Source organism: Salmo salar, chromosome ssa12, assembly GCF_905237065.1.
Source record: "Salmo salar chromosome ssa12, Ssal_v3.1, whole genome shotgun sequence".
Taxonomy (NCBI): domain Eukaryota; kingdom Metazoa; phylum Chordata; class Actinopteri; order Salmoniformes; family Salmonidae; genus Salmo; species Salmo salar.
Genome location: NC_059453.1, coordinates 81310311 through 81327956, shown reverse-complemented (window position 1 = coordinate 81327956; position 17646 = coordinate 81310311). Strand labels below are relative to the sequence as shown.

The following is a 17646-nucleotide window of genomic DNA, read 5'->3' as shown; positions in this document are numbered from 1 at the left end:
TATGGACCACCCCCAAGCCATCCTCACATACTTTGTGTCCCCTTAGATTTTTTTGGGGTGCATGACACCACTACGTGCAGCCTATTTTTCTTCGTAACTACAATGTAATAATTGCATTAAACGTTTCCTCGATCGAGTTGCAATTTAAAAAGCTTAAATAATTTTTCGATTCGTAAATTAGGCCAATTGATGAATGCTTTTCAGTTTGTTGCACGGCTCTTACGGCAGTTACGGTAGAGAATTCCTCCACTTTTTTCCCGAAGAAGTCTCGTCATTTAGTTTAGACAGTCAGGAGAGTTTGAAGTCAGTCTACAGGATATTCCTCTAATGACAAATTAAAACAACCATTACTCCTACTTCGATCTGTGGGAATCCCGGCGGAGTTTTGGATTTATTTAAAAACATGGGATTTGAGTTGGATCGGTTTAAAGGGGCTGTGGACCCAGATTTTAAATGCAACTTGTGTAATAAAGTTCTAGAAGACCCGCTCACTACTCCGTGTGGTCACGTCTTCTGCGCAAACTGTGTGCTGCCTTGGGTTGTCCAGAAAAGCAGCTGCCCCGTCAAATGTCAAAGGATCTCCACGACAGAGCTGAACCACGTTCTCCCTCTGAAAAACCTGATTCTGAAGCTGGACATAAAGTGTGACAACCATGCCAGAGGCTGTGAAAAAGTGGTAAAGCTGCATCATCTAGCAGAGCATGCCGAGATGTGCGATTACTCACCGGCCAAATGCAGGAATAAAGGATGCAAGGAGGTACTCAATCTGAAGGACATGGATGCCCATATGCGCGAATCGTGTGATTACAGACCCGTGGGGATATGCGACAGTGGATGTGGCTTGATGCTCATCCACAAAGAGCAAAAACTAGACACCCATTGCTGTTTGAAAGCCATGAAAGCACACAATAGTGCATTGCACGGGAAGGTGGTTAACTTGGACAAAGAGTTCAAGAAGCAATCATTGAAATCAAGCAAAAGAGAGAAATCACTTCTTGCTCAACTCTCCGCTGTGCACAATGAGCTACAAATGACAGCGCTGAAGTATCAGAAGAAATTCACTGAATATAGTGCAAGGATCGATTCGCTGACTAGGACCCTTGCTCCCCCGTGCAAGGTAAGAACTTTTCAAAAAGCACGCTACGGAATATGTGGCTATTTAAAATAGTTACTTTGTTTGTGATTGTCCATAGTTCCGTGTTACCTTTTATCTATAGAGCGCGGGTACTGTCATTATTTTCACATCTGCTCTACTTCTTTGCATTTTCCGTTACTTATGATAGGTTTGTATTAACCAGTTTAAAACTTTAGTGGTCCGATGTCTGCCAGGTTAAATCATTGACCAGATAGACTTTGAGTCTTCTGTGGTCAAACACCGTTGCATTAGGCCTAGTCTACTACTAAATGGCGTTTAATCTCATTTCTAACGACGAATGCGGCTACTTGTAGGTGACAAGTAATGGTCAGAAATGTGTTTATTTTCCTCAGTTTGCCATACATAGGCTATATAGATTAGATGGGGCTTCCGTCTCAGCGCTAGAAGTCACTACAGACACCCTGGTTCGAATCCAGGCTGTATCACAACCGGCCGTGATTGGGAGTATCATATGGCGCCGCACAGTTGGCCGGTGTAGGCTGTCATTGTAAATAAGAATTTGTTCTTAACTGACTTGCCTAGTTAAATAAATGTCTATCTGCTGCATTTACAGCCAGCTGGCAATCTGGGGGGGACAAATATTTACTGGTGTTCTGTAGACACGGAGACCCCGGTCACAATTACCTCCACACGGATCCTCCAACAGGGTTAATTGGGACTTTCTGTTTGCAAACGTTGCAATATAGTATTCTGTTGTAATTACATAATAAAAGTGATGTTGTAGTAATAATAATACTAACGTGTTATTTAATCAGGTTGTATTAGTATGACTAGTATTGTATTTCTTCCTAGAAATCAATAAACATATTAATACATGAATATCTTAAATATACACTGAGTGTACAAAACATTAAGAACACCTTCCTAATGTTGAGTTGCACCCCCCTTGCCCTCAGAACAGCCTCAATTTGTCAGGGCATGGCTTCTACATGTTGACTCCAATGCTTTCCACAGTTGTGTCAAGTTGGCTGGATGTCCTTTGGGCGGTGGACCATTCTTGATACACTCGAGCTTGAAAAAAACAGCAGTGTTGTAGGTCTTGACACAAACCGTTGTGCCACGCACCTACTACCATACTCCATTCAGAGGCACTTACATTTTTTGTCTTGCCCATTCACCCTCTGAATTGCACACACACAATCCATGTCTCAATTGTCTTATACTTTTTAATAACCCCTTCATTTACACTGATTGAAGTGGATTTAACAAGTGACATTAATAAAGGATCATAGCTTTCACCTCGATTCACCTGGTAAGTCTGTGTCATGGAAAGATATGTCCTTGATGTTTTGTACACTCAGTGTATATCGCATATATTTATATGCTAGTCAGTGCATAGTTTTTACCATGTTCTATAGCCAAGTCTTGGACTCAGCACAGTGGACATAAAATGATAGAGGCCTCCCTTCTGGTCAGCTAGGGAGAGGTTGAAATGTTTATGATCTTGTATAAGTCCATATCAACCCATTGTGGAAGAACAGGTAAGGTACACTACAGGCCTACAAGCATTCTGAATATAAGGGAACATACACACCAGCCTGGTCTCATAGACTAGATGTAACATAGTAAAGGTAAATCCGGACACTCAAATTAGTATGATATGTTATGTTTGGTATGGCTACATAAGACAGAAGGTTACTTAGTAGGGTGGGTGGGCGTATAACGTGAACGTCTAGCAACCCAAAGATTGCGTGTTTGAATCTCATCATGGACAACTTCAGCATTTGTCACTCGTTTCAGGAAACTAGGCATATGTCGCACATCACTACTTCACAGGAGAGCCATTTAAAAGTACACTTTTTTAATCAAATTGCGTTTTTGGGCAGAAATGCCTTCTGGAACAGGTGAACTTTAACCTCTATGGGCTAGGTGGGACGCTAGCGTGCCACCCGTGGTGCACTCCATCAACAGCAGGTGCATTTCAAGAGCGGCAAATTTGAATCCAAATAAATGTCAAAATTCAAATTTTTCAAAAATACAACTATTTTACACCATTTGAAAGATAAACATCTCCTTAATCTAACCACGTTTTACGATTTCAAAAAGGTTTTACGGCGAAAGCATAAATTTAGAGTATGTTAGGACAGTACATTTACAAGAGTTGTGTGTAATGTTTTGTCAAGTCAAAGACAGGGTCACCAACGCTAAAATGATGCACTAACCTTTTACAATCTCCATCAGATGACACTCCTAGGACATTATGTTAGACAATGCATGCATTTTTAGTTCTATCAAGTTCATATTTATATCCAAAAACAGCGTTTTACTATGGCATTGATGTTGAGGAAATCGTTTCCCTCCAATAACCGGCAGTCAAGTCAGCGTCACAAATTAAATAATTAAAATTAGAAAACATTGGTAAAATATTATATTGTCATTTAAAGAATTATAGATTTACATCTCTTGAACGCAATCAACTTGCCAGATTTAAAAATAACCTTACTGGGAAATCACACTTTGCAATAATCTGAGCACTGCGCCCAGAAAAATACGCGTTGCGATACAGACTAGACGTCATGTTGGGGAGATCTAAAATCGAAAATACTATGTAAATAATCCATTACCTTTGATTCTCTTCATCAGATGTCACTTCCAGGTATCACAGGTCCATAACGAATGTAGTTTTGTTCAAAAAAGCTCATCATTTATGTCCAAAAATCTCCGTCTTGTTAGCACATGATCTAAGCCAGCCGGACTTCTCGTCATGAACGAGGGGAAAAAATATATTTACGTTCGTTCAAACATGTCAAACGTTGTATAGCATAAATCATTAGGGCCTTTTTTAACCAGAACATGAATAATATTCAAGGTGGACGAATGCATACTCTTTTATAACGTATTGGAACGAGGGTACCCAACATGAACTCGCGCGCCAGGTGTCTAATGGGACATCATCGTTCCATGGCTCTTGTTCGGTCAGATCTCCCTCCAGAAGACTCAAAACACTTTGTAAAGGCTGGTGACATCTAGTGGAAGCAATAGGAAGTGCCAAAATATTCCTCAGCCCCTGTGTTTTTCAATGGGATAGGTTTAAAGTCAATACAACACATCAGGTATCCACTTCCTGTCAGAAAATGTCTCAGGGTTTTGCCTGCCAAATGAGTTCTGTTATACTCACAGACACCATTCAAACAGTTTTAGAAACTTTAGAGTGTTTTCTATCCATATATAATAAGTATATGCATATTCTAGTTACTGGGTAGGATTAGTAACCAGATTAAATCGGGTACATTTTTTTTATCCAGACGTGCAAATGCTGCCCCCTAGCCCTAACAGGTTAATGCGCATTCATAACAAACTTTTATGCAATCTCTAAATACGAATACAATTGTTAAATTAGCTTCAGAAAAAGTGAGCAATCTTCCCGCTAGCCATGATTGGCTGAGATAATGAGTGGGCTGGACATGCCGAGAGATGAGTTCGGATTGGTCTGCCATGTAGCACGCTTCTGTCTATAATATGAGCTGGTCAGTATGTGTAGGTAATCCTTTCTAACGCTGCTTTTTTGAAAGATATCACATAGTAGAACTGCATAAGTGTTGCTCTCCACTTTCTGGACGACCGAATTTTGAAATCAGTGGAATTAGAGTATGAGATGGAGATGGAGAAAATTCTGTCGTTTGATTGCAAATATGCTGACTGAGTTAAAAAGAGAACACACAGAAGGCTGTTGTATAAAAAAAACCTGCCTCCAGATTACATCTTCAAACTAAGGGCAACCATGGCATCTGTGACAGAGAGGGAGAAGTGTCCATCCATGTATACAGGTAAGAGAGTCTACCCAGCTAGCACAGTGGATCTGGGCCAATTCTGGCTGAGTGTCGGGGCACTCGGCTGAGAGTCAGACTGCCGATGTCATGTGGCCCGAGTCTGGGCCACCTTCGGCAGTATTAGTTATGGCTAGAGTGCGGGGATAGAGCTCGGGCCGATTCCAGTGTGAGTTATCTGGCCCAAATGTATATATTACTTGGGACTTGGGCCGATTGGGGCTACTCTCTGGCAGATGATTACACAGGTTTTTCTTATAATTAACATTTCATTATTTATTTTTCCATATTTTCTCATTGTTTCTGTGATCAAAAATACAATTAACATTTAAATGAAATTCTTTAAGAGTCCTGTGTAGTATTTTTGTATTTTGATACTTTGTGCAAGGCATTAAAAACTTAGTGGATGGAGCCTCCCGAGTGGCGCAGCAGTCTAAGACACTGCATCGCAGTGCAAACTGCGTTGTTACAGATGCTGGTTCGAGACCCGTGCCGGCTGCGCCCAGGAGACCCATGAGGTGACGTACAATTGGCCCAGTGTCGTCCGAGTTAGGGGAGGGTTTGGCTGGCCAGGATATCCTTATCCCATCGTGCTGTAGCAACTTCTGTGGTGGGTCAGGCGCATGCACACTGACACGGTCACCAGGTGTGTGGTATTATCTCCAACACAAAATGTTTTTTTTGTGGATGGCACTCCAGATTAAATTTACAAATTTACAAAAATACCTGTAGTTTAAACCAGCCTTTAGTCTTGAAATCTTTGGTTGTTTTGTACATAGCCTCACACGTGAATCCTTAACGAGATGGGTGGGGCTAAAGCTTAAGAGGGTGTGAAGGATGCTGAATGGGTGTAGACAAAGAAGAGCTCTCCAGTCGGTGTACCAAAACATTCAATGGCCATTTTCTCAAAATTACTTTCCCATTGTTCCTAAATTGTAGTGTATGATATACCATTTTCTATCTCTGAGCTTCTACATTTATCCAATGTAAAAAAAACACAATTTCAATTTTGCTTCATAAGACTGAATCGAGCCGGTCAGTCACATTTTAACTAATTAGCAACTGTGCAACTACTTACTACTTTTTAGCTACTTTGTAACTACTTAGCATGTTAGCTAACCCTAACTTTAACCCTTTAATCTAGCTCCTAACCCTAACCCCTAACATCTTAACCCCCACCTAGCTAACGTTAGCCACAACAAATTGGAATTCGTAACATATACACATTTTATTCGTAACATATCATACGAAATGGATGATGAACATCCACAAATTAATACATACAATACATATGAAACGTAACATATCATACTAATTGTAGTGCCCCAGGTGCACATTTACTATCTTACGTCTACCCTTGAGTCCAGGTTGGACAGACATGTTAGTAGTGGGATTTGTTTAGATCTTTACCTAGTGTTATTGTGTTTTCTCCCCTTGCTTTTGCACTCTTTTAAAATGTGTGCTGCACCCCATTACCACAGTATTACTTGATACACTATCAGATTTGACGACTAACATGTTTTTTTAGCCTGGTACCAGAAAAAGTAAAGAGATTAAGATTACACTTTCAAAACACTTTACAGATTCAGGTTTCTTATTTAGTACTGTCTATTCAATCCTTTGAAATGGCTGCACTGTACAAACTCCGTTAAAGTGGATGAACAAAGAAAGTTGGTCTCCTCCTTGAATCTCTAATCCCTGGAAAACATCTCCAAAGGAATTATTTCTCTAATTATCCATGAAAGAAAAAGAGGAAGCTAGAAAAAAAATAACTATGTGGATGATGTGGTTAGTTTAAAAGGCTTTTTCTCTTCAGATTTTTTCTTCAGATTCAGTCAAGCAGTATGAACAGGATTGCTTGGCAGGTAACATCAGTGCACATGTGGCAGTATCTCTGGCTGTATCAAACAGAAAGACACAAGTGGAATTAACTGTTGGAGTCGGGCGACTTGTAGACTGTCGCTGCATTGCAAATCTCAGCGAACCAGCGTCTGTGTTTTTACTTGGGCTAGTTCAGGTCACGTGTTATCAGATCTTCTGAAATGTATGACTTACTTCAGATTCAGGCTGACAAATTTGCTCCCCAATCGACTGCCATAACAGGAGAAATATCAATGGTGACAGGTAACCTCCTTTGACTGCTGGGTTTGAACACAGAATCTCAGCCACATTGAAAAATGGACAGGAAAACACGGCATAGGACAGCTTTCCAGTGCTGCTATACACCTGGCTTCTGACTGACATGGACACTAATACTGACAGTTGTGGCTGCTTCATGTGATGTATTGTTGTCTCTACCTTCTTGCCCTTTGTGCTGTTGTCTGTGCAATAATGTTTGTTACATGTTTTGTGTTGCTACCATGCTGTGTTGTCATGTGTTGCGGCCATGCTATGTTGTTGTCTTAGGTCTCTCTTTATGTAGTGTTGTGGTGTCTCTCTTGTCGTGATGTGTGTTTTGTCCTATATTTTTATTTTTATTCTCAGACCCCGTCCCCCAGGAGGCCTTTTGCCTTTTGGTAGGCTGTCATTGTAAATAAGAATTTGTTCTTAACTGACTTGCCTAGTTAAATAAAGGTTAAATAAATAAATACATAAAAATTGACATAGGTTAGGTGAATGCGAAGCAAGATCAACATTGTCTGCGATGATTGGCGTCTGTCTGTGGGATTAGTGTCTGTCTGGCATGACATGCTCACCCCACTGGTTTTAGAAGTATTCAGTCCTCCGTACACATTGTCTTGTTTCTCAGTTCCAACAGATGTAGTCTATCCTTACAACATATAGTATAAAAGGAAGGGACAATGCTGAATGCATTGACTAACTTGCCTACCCTTCTACTTTCAGTCTTTGTATATTTTTCATATTCTTAGATATGCCATTATCCTTTCAGGAAATAGCCAATAGTTGTTTTGAAACATAGAACTCTGTACACATGTGCCTACACAACTTGGTCCAGCAGCAGTGCACATTCTTCCATGGCAGACCTACAGTATAGGCTAGTACTCTGCACCTTATCCTGTAGCCTATATGGTAGCCGGACTCAGTCATGACACTGTACATACCATTAATACCTGCTTTTATATTTAGTCCCTGTATGCTATGGCATTCTCCATACTGGGATGACCTCTGACATGATGGTCCCAGCACCAGTCCCACCCTCTGACTGTCCCCTTAAAAAGCAGATTAAGAGAGCTGACTGCACTGGTTTCTCAGCGTTCCACTTGTCATCCCTCCATTGACAGAGAGGTCTACTGGTGTATTAATACACATAGCAAATGGCTTTTGGAGCAAGAGAAGGAGAGAGCGAAGGAAAAATCCTTAACCCTTGCTTGAACCAGTCACTTGACAGCTCTTTCCCAGAGAGCTAGCTTAGCCACAGAGAATCTTGATATAGGTCCACACCGGTGAAGTACTAAGATGTGAGAACAGATGGATCTCCCCCCCACCTGCTACCAGTCATGTTGATTACGCTGATACCTTTACATATCCATTTACTGTGTATGGAGTAGCTTGGGGTTCTGCCCTTTTACCTGAGGCTATTTCTATCATACCTCAAATTCTCCATTGACTTCTTGCTCAATTTCATAGATTTGTTCAGTACTTTCTACTGCGTCATTCCAAGTTATTTTTGTGTTGTTTTAAGTGAAAATAAGCACCTGCCCTTTGTCTACCTGTCTGTATGTCTGTCTGCAGGGAGTTTTATTTTATTATTTTTTATGATTTGTTCAATAATTGATTTTATTCAGTGGTATTTGTTATTTGGGTTGTTAATGACTTCCTGTCCTCTTTCTGTCTGTCTGTCTGTCTGTCTGTCTGTCTGTCCACAGGGCGGGGAGACCAAAAACGTCACAGCCATCCTTCATCGGGAGGGAGGTTCTCTGGGCTTCAACATCGTGGGAGGACGACCATGTGCGGTAGGTTACAAGTGGCATCTCTGGGTTACTGTTTTATCTCATTGATGGTCAGCCAAGTGTCGTATGGGAAATCAGGAATGGAGGCAAATACTTGAACTACGATTAACTATAGTTTTGTGTTTTACTCCTATACCGACATAGCTTGCACACACAGTGCAAGTATTTTTTGGGATCCCGAGTGGAGCAGCGGTCTAAGGCACTGCATCCCAGTGCAAGAGGTGTCACTACAGTCCTTGGTTCGAATCCAGGCTGCATCACATCCGGTTGTAATTGGGAGTCCCATAGGGCGGTGCACAATTGGCCCAGCATCGTCCGGGGTAGACCGTCATTGTAAATAAGAATTTGTTCTTAACTGACTTTCCTAGTTTAAAAAAAGGTAAAATAAAAATGTATCTCTCTTGAGCCTATGTGGATAGATCACATTGTGTTTGTTTAATGGTTAGGTTTAGCGGATTTGTTTTTTCAGATAAAACTCTAATTATTTCGTATGAGGATCAAATTAAGTATTATGACTGTGCCCACACTATTGTCCTCTTTAATTGAGGCGACTATGATGACATGGTAAAAACAGACGTGGTGTGAAGTGGGTCCTCTGCCCTATGCTGATAACCTGTTATGGCCTCTGTGTTTGCTGTCTCACTGTCTTCGCAGACAATTATTAATGATGCCATTGGCTCCCGAGAGGAGAGGGAAGGAATATCACTGCTGAACTGGGATTAGGGCACGTATTCACAAAGATTCTTAGAGTAGAAGGACTGATATAGGATCAGTTTTGCCTTTCTAGATAATAATGAATACAGTTATATGGAAAGGGGGGACCTGATCCAAGATTGGCAATCTTACTCAGATACTTTTTAAATTTGGGCTCAGAGCTCAGTTAGAACTGCGTCTCGTATACTTGGAGCATTTCAATCTCTGTACAGAGTAAGCTGGTCCCAGTTCACAGTATCTTTTTTACTGGGAAGAATATGCGCCAAAGTGTTCCACTCAGGGCTGTTGTTCTGTGGTTCATTTAAATTGCTATAGTGACGCACTTCGCTGTGGGGACATGGATTATTACAGTAAAACGTTTTACAGCAGGAAACTATAAAGCAGGAAACTATAAAAAGGACCAAACACCGAAAACATTTTTTCTTGATTCCATGGTCTTTCCGGTTCCCTTGACAGAAGAGAAAATGTTTAAGTTATTGCTCATTATGTACATTGAAATATGCACTTTGCTATCAAATGAAAAGAGCTCTTTGTTATTTTTACACCTGGGGAACTGATCTGCGGGCCTACAAAACACAGGAGGCAGGTGAGGGGAGGACAGCTTGTAATAATATCTGGAATGGTGTAAATGGAATGGTATTAAAACACAGAAACCATGTGTTTGATACCATTCAATTTACTCCGTTCCAGCCATTACTATGAGCCCGTCCTCCCCAATTAAGGTGCCACCAGCCAACTGTGCTACAAAAGGGGGTCCCATGCACTCAACTTTTGCCCGAAGTGTCTTTAAGGCTAGAATAACTTCATAAGGAGGTCACCAAATCCTCCACAAGAAACTATTGATTAATGGCGTTTTCACCCTTGACTAGTGTTGATGCGATTCAGAGACAGAGTTGGGTTGGGTTGGACACCAGGCTGAGTATGATTAAAGGCTGGCCTTCGTAGACACTGTAGGGTCTAAGTACTGAGTTTGTCCACACTGTGGCCCCAGGGCAGGGGGATGCATGGCAAAGCATCAGGCCTCTTACTCTCCTGCTGTGACATTCCCTTGGCAATCCGGGCCATTTTAGGGGAAAATGTGTTTGTTTCACAGTTAACAATGTGCTGTGATGAGCTCGGAAAAAAAGGAAGCAGATCTGAAATAATGAATTGCAGCATTCACACCTTGACTTCTGAGGTTTCTTTTAAGTATTCCATATAAATTTAGCACAGTGTCGCACGACTTGGCAGAGGTACAGGGTTGGTTTGATGTGGTTTTAGGAGAGAGCTGAGAGGGATGTTGGCAGTGCTTTGTTAAGCCAATCGTAGCTCTTACAACTCAGGGGTCACAGCCTCACCGATGGACGCAGAGTAACTCATATCCTTCCAACACATCCATTCAACATTTAGCCCCTCTAACAGGCTGGGTCACAGTTGTATTATCCAGCCCTAGGAAACATGTCAACTGGCAGGCCATTTTGGCACTGGGGCTCTGTGGAGCCCAACATTAAGCCCTGTGTAATGTGCACCTGCAACCACTTGCCAGTCACTGCAGGCTGTTGAGCCCTGCGGTTAATCGCTGGGTTAACAAGGCTGCGTTGATGTCTCTGACCCTGATTGGTCGGAATGGGTAATGGGAAAACCATTTAGAATTGTCTGCATAATGTCCTCAGGCCTTTAGAAAGTAGGTTAGGCAGATTTAGCAAGAGTATTTAAAAGTAATATTTTAAAGTAAATTACAATGTATTGTAATTAAACATTTTTATGTAATCATCTTCAGTAGTTACAACTATTTCTTAATCAATTTCATCAATGTGTTATCTGAGATGATCAGAAAATGGGTCATTAACATGGCAGTTTTTTCCCACAGGACGACCATGATGGCACTTCGAATGAAGGAATTTTTGTATCCAAGATCGTTGAGAAGGGACCAACAGACAAGGAGGGAGGCCTTCAGATCCACGACAGAATAATGGAGGTATGTGACTGACCTTCTGTACCGTTTCGTGTGAAGGCCAAGAACCAGGAGGTGAGGTGGCTTCTGGGGCATTTAGCACGACACTTAGCGTGTGTCCATTTTCTCCATGCTAAGAAATAAAGCAACAGATGGTGAAAGACGATCAAAACCCGGAATGTTTTTTTTTTTAAATACAGACACGACAGTAACAGATAAACATTGCAAAACAACTTTGACTATATTTGCAGAAGTTACATGCTGCAAATGTCTCTTATGGTAATCATTGAGACTTTTAGTGAGACAGCACTGTAAATAGAGTTAGACCAACCTGTGCCCAGGCTGTCTCTCTATGTTTGCTATAGCTGCTCAAAAGAGGCACTCGACGAATTCCTTCTGACAGACCTGCTGTGGAGCTGCATCCTCTCGCCTTCATACAAAATCTCACTGTGTAAAGGTCATGTGCTCCCGCGGGTCACTTTTAAGGGTGCACAGAAAACCAACATCACAAAGGTTTATTTTATAGTTCTAGTGTGAACCAGAGGTTGTCACAAAGGATGCATGGAACTCAGATGTTAAGTTTAACTGCATTACTGTATTTGTATTTATTATCAATCCCCATTAGCTGCTGCCAAGGCAGCAGCTACTCTTCCTGGGGTCCAGCAAAATTAAGGCAGTTTATACAATTTTAAAAACATTACAATACATTCACAGTCTGTGTGCCCTCAGGCCGCTACTCCACCACTACCTCATATTTACAGTACAAAATCCATGTGAACGTGTGTGTATAGTGTGTATGTTATCGTGTGTGTATGCATGTGTCTGTGCCTATGTTTGTGTTGCTTCACAGTCCCCGCTGTTCCATAAGGTGTTTTTTTTAATCTAATTTTACTGCTTGTGTCAGTTACGTGATGTGGAATAGAGTTCCATGTAGTCATGGCTCTATGTAGTACTGTGCGCCTTCCATAGTCTGTTCTGGACTTGTGGACTGTGAAGAGACCTCTTCTGAAATGTCTTGTGGGGTATGCATGGGTATCCGAGTTGTGCGCCAGTAGTTCAAACAGACAGCTCTGTGCATTCAACATGTCAATACCTCTCATAAGGTATTATCACAAGTAGTGATGAAGTCAATCTCTCCTCCACTTTGTGCCAGGAGAGATTGACATGCATATTATTAATATTAACCCTCTGTGTACATCCAAGGGCCAGCCTTGCTGCCCTGTTCTGAACCAATTGCAATTTTCCTAAGTCCTTTTTTGTGGCACCTGACCACGACTGAACAGTAGTTCAGGTGCGACAAAACTAAGGCCTGTAGGACCTGCCTTTTTGACAGTGCTGTTAAGAAGGTAGAGCAGAGCCTTATCATGGACATACTTCTCCCCATCTTAGCTACTGTTGTAGCAATATGTTTTGACCATGACAGTTTACAATCCAGGGTAACTCCAAGCAGTTTAGTCACCTCAATTTCCACATTATTTATTATAAGATTTAGTTGAGGTTTAGGGTTTAGTGAATGATGTGTCCCAAATTCAATGCTTTTAGTTTTAGAAATATTTAGGACTAACCTATTCCTTGCCACCCACTCTGAAACTAACTGCAACTCTTTGTTATGTGTTGCAGTCATTTCAGTCACTGACATGTATAGTGTTGAGTCATCCGCATACATAGATACTCTGGCTTTCCTCAAAGCCAGTGGCAATTCATTTGTAAAGATTGAAAAAGTAATGGGCCAAGACAGCTGCCTTGGGGAATTCCTGATTCTACCTGGATTATGTTGGTGAGGCTTCCATTAAAGAACACCCTCTGTGTTCTGTTAGACAGGTAACTCTTTATCCACAATATAGCAGGGGGTGTAAAGCCATAACACATAAGTTTTGACAGCAGCAGACTATGATCAATAATGTCAAAAGCTGCACTGAAGTCTAACAAAACAGCCTGCACAATCTTTTTATCATCAATTTCTCAGCCAATCATCAGTCATTTGTGTAAGTGTTGTGCTTGTTGAATGTCCTTCTCTATAAGCATGCTGCAAGTTTGTCAATTAATTTACTGTAAAATAGCATTGTATCTGGTCAAATGCAATTTTTTCCAAAAGTTTACTAAGGGTTGGTAACAGGCTGATTGGTGTGCTATTTGAGCCAGTAAAGGGGGCTTTACTATTCTTAGGTAGCGGAATGACTTTTGCTTCTCTCCAATCCTGGGGGCACACACTTTCTAGTAGGCTTAAATGGAAAATATGGCACATAGGAGTGGCAATATCATCTGCTATTATCCTCAGTAATTTTCCATCCAAGTTGTGAGAAACCGGTGGCTTGTCATTGTTGATAGACAACAATCATTTTTTCACCTCTTCCACACTAACTTTACAGAATTTAAAATTACAATGCTTGTCTTTCATAATTTGGTCAGATATACTTGGATGTGTAGTGTCAGCATTTGTTGCTGGTATGTCATGCCTAAGTTGCTAATCTTGCCAATGAAAAAATCATTAAAGTAGGTTGGCAATATCAGTTGGTTTTGTGATGAATGAGCCATCTGATTCAATGAATGATGGAGCTGAGTTTGCCTTTTTTCCAAGAATTTCATTTAAGGTGCTCCAAAGCTTTTTACTATCATACTTTATTTCATTTATCTTTGTTTCATGGTGTAGTTTCTTCTTCTTTTTATTCAGTTTAGTCACATGATTTTGCAATTTTCAATAAGTTTGCCAATCGGTTATGCAGCCAGACTTATTTGCCATTTCTTTTGCCTCATCCCTCTCAACCATAGCATTTTTCAATTCCTCATCAATCCACAGGGATTTAAGTTTTTACAATCATTTTCTTAATGGGTGCATGCTTATTAGCAATTGGACTAAGCTATTTCATAAATGTGTCAAGTGCAGTGTCTGTTTGCTTCTCATTACACACCACGGACCAACAGATATTCTTTTAACATAGGAATCACTACAAAAGTTCTTATACAGGCCCAGCCTTTGGAACTTTGGTTTTCCAAGATATGGCTACTATTTTGTGATCACTACATCCGATGGATCTGGATACTGCTTTCAAGTAAATTTCTGCAGCATTAGTAAAGATGGGATCAATACATGTAAGCCGCAAGATGACAAATGTTTCCGTACAGCCGTCATTGTCAGACCTCAGCCACATATTCTCAGAGCAATGACTAGATGTTTGTGTTTATCCATTGAAATATGTTTTTTAAAAAGTGTGCATCAAGACTAGATTGATAATAGTAGTTTATCTGTCCTGTAGTTCTTCCACTTACTCTAAGATAAATCCTTGAGTTCTGAGCAAGCATCACATTTTCGCATTAAGTAAGTATTGATGCTTGATAGATGGGAGATTTGTACGAAAATGTAAGCTACATGCTCGGATTTGTAGTTACTATGCATCCCTCTAACCATATCTTGATCCTTGGTATTGACATGCATACGTTTTAATGTTAGCACCAGAGAGACAGATACTGTACAACAACCTATCCCTCAACAGTAACCACTTCAAGCAGCAGTAACAAGTGGCTGAAATCCCACTGTTCGTTAAGATAGATCATAAGCTCCCTTGACAATAGACCGATTTAAGCCACCAAAACCGACAGCAGTTCACTTGGCGCATAGTGATTTAAGACCAATGCGGTATCCAAGTGGCCTTGTTGCCTGTTCTGTAAGGAGAGATTTGTTCATGTGCTGTGTGACTTACTGGGAGAAGGTGTGTGTGTGTGTGTGTGTGTGTGTGTGTGTGTGTGTGTGTGTGTGTGTGTGTGTGTGTGTGTGTGTGGAATCAGTGTACTGAGCCATCTGAGAACACCTCTATAGGAACCTGCTATGCTCAGTTTATAGCCATTCATCGTTTATCAATTAAAAGAAAGCACATTTAGCTTAAGGACGATATTGGACCCACATTGGTGTTTTTTATCTCTGTATTGTCTTCGACCTAATGGGGGAGAAGTCACAGAGAGGAGTGGGTAGAGCATTAGGAGAACAAGGACATGCAGAACCTCAGGACAAGACGAGAAACCAAACCGATCCAAGTAATAACACTCATTGTGTACACTGACGGTGCATGGTTGCTGTATCCCTGGGTGCTTTTCATTTGATAGGGAATCTGATATCAGAGGTGGTTTAAGTTTCTCAATCTCAACAATCCTCTTTGTTACAGCTAAGCAGAAAAAAGTATCCTTTCATATTTTATAAGGCACAATAGTTCAGTTGTGTTTCCTACCTGGGGTGATGGAGGTCTCAGTGGGACCAAGTGATGAACTGAGGGGGAAAATGAATAGCAAGAACCCACCGGCAGTTCCGTGTACTGTACTCCCAACCCAGTGTGGCTAAACCAACAGCCTGTAGCCTCATCCTGCTCCGCTCGCTGTGTAGGGCCCTGTGCACAGCTGGAGCAGGCATTTTTAAACCTGTGCCACCGGAACCCTCCCGGTACTGCCTCGTCTCTCCCACAACTCTTCTCTTTAGTGCTACTTTTCTCTACTTTAAGGTTGGATGCAACGTGATTCATTTTGAATGGTTGTTTGTGGATGTAGCACGTTTATGGGGGGTGGCAGGTAGCCTAGTGGTTAGAGTGTTGAGCTGACAAGATAAAAATCTGTCTTTCTGCCCCTGAACAAGGCAATTAACCCACTGTTCCCCAGTAGGCTGTCATTGTAAATAAGAATTTGTTCTTAACTGACTTGCCTAGTTAAATTAAGGTTACATTTATTCATTTCCTGGCATATTGGTATGTAGGCTATGTGTAAGTTGAAGATCTAGTTTAAGTCAGGACTGTAATCCACATGGTATGTAGCGTTCTGGTTGTATTGTGATAGTTTTGGCTTGTCGTTCTGCTCAGATTCTCAATAAAAGACTGGCTGACCTGGCTCACCTGACAGCCATCAGGGTGTCACTCATCATGCTTTTACCATTCTGATTTCATTGTCCCTATCCCCTTTACAGTTGGGCCTGCACAAGAGAGATGTAAGATCCAACAACTTTAGTGCTTACTCATCACCACCAACAACACCCTCCTACCATTTACATTGCCTTTGGAAATTAAAGCCCTTTTTTTAATGAACACCATATGAAAGTAGATAATCTAAATGCAGATCATGTGGATCACCATTCATGCATCACAAAAAAGTCCCAGTGCCTTGCCTTGCTGCGGGGATCAGCTGGCCTATTTGGATCTATTTACATAACATGTGGAATTAAGACAGAATAACAAGTTCAACTGAGGAGGCAAAAGCACTGGGGTCAATTCTTTCATAGGAAAACACATGGTGTGGTGTTCCATCTTCCCCCTGTGAAGGTTGTCGTTCCAGGAAGTATACATGGATGGGGTGGCAGGTAGCCTAGTGGTTAAGAGCGTTGGCCAGTAACCGAAAGGTCACTGTTTTGAATCGCTAATTGAAAAATCTGTCAATGTGCCCTTGAGCAAGGCACTTAACCCTAATCGCTTCTGCAAGTCGCTCTGGATAAGAGCGTCTGCTAAATGACTAAAATGTAAATGGTCTTGGCTTGTTCCTCGGTAACAGCCTCTTCGTGGGGGAGTGTGATGGCAGATGTCCCTCCTCTGCAGCGCTGCTAATACTTCAGCCTGGGATGAATCAGCTCATGAATGCCCCCTTGTTCAGCACACACATTTTCTCATAACCTGGATCTGTGTTTGCTTTCGCTCGCTCTCTCCACAAGTTGAATATCTGGTTCAGAGTGGATGTGTTTGCCTGAGAAGATTTAATACATAGGTTTATTTAAATTAAACTCATGTGGCTCGGTATAGGCAAAGAAAGCTCTGTGTTGTGGACATTATCTCGACAGGGGGACTTAGTTTAGTCAATGTTTTCACATTTGCCTTAAAGTGAGATGCTGTAGTAGATGTAAGAAATTGTATTCAAACATGTTTAACTCTTGAGGTTTTCCTCTTTCTTTTTTATTTTACAGTTGCCTAGCCATCTGCCTGCACATTTCATGTAGCCCTAGTCTCTCAGGGCTAGATCTTCACATTGACACACCACACATTGTTAGTGCTTATAAAAGGAAATGTGTGCTTTGCTGTTTTTGTCTGCAAGAAATGTCTCCGTGTGTTTACTCATGCCTCAAATGTTATGCTGAATCTTAGCCCCGTTGTCTGCAGGACTAAACCAATGTCACAATCCCAAAATGACTGTTCCTAATCTCTC

General features: G+C 41.3%; 1 protein-coding gene across 2 annotated transcripts in view; it reads left to right on the top strand.

The window, feature by feature from the left end:
* The first annotated feature begins 268 nt into the window (after window positions 1-268).
* The window catches only part of LOC106565923 (E3 ubiquitin-protein ligase PDZRN3-B), a 147899-nt gene continuing 130521 nt past the window's right edge, over window positions 269-17646 (top strand). The window contains exons 1-3 of one of the 2 annotated variants that reach the window (XM_045691835.1): window positions 269-1117; window positions 8751-8837; window positions 11398-11505. In XM_045691835.1, coding sequence (XP_045547791.1) covers window positions 404-1117; window positions 8751-8837; window positions 11398-11505 — 909 coding nt within the window. In that variant the 5' untranslated portion in view covers window positions 269-403. Of the gene's footprint in view, window positions 1118-8750; window positions 8838-11397; window positions 11506-17646 lie in introns of those variants that run through there. The other variant, XM_045691836.1, reaches the window with a different exon arrangement.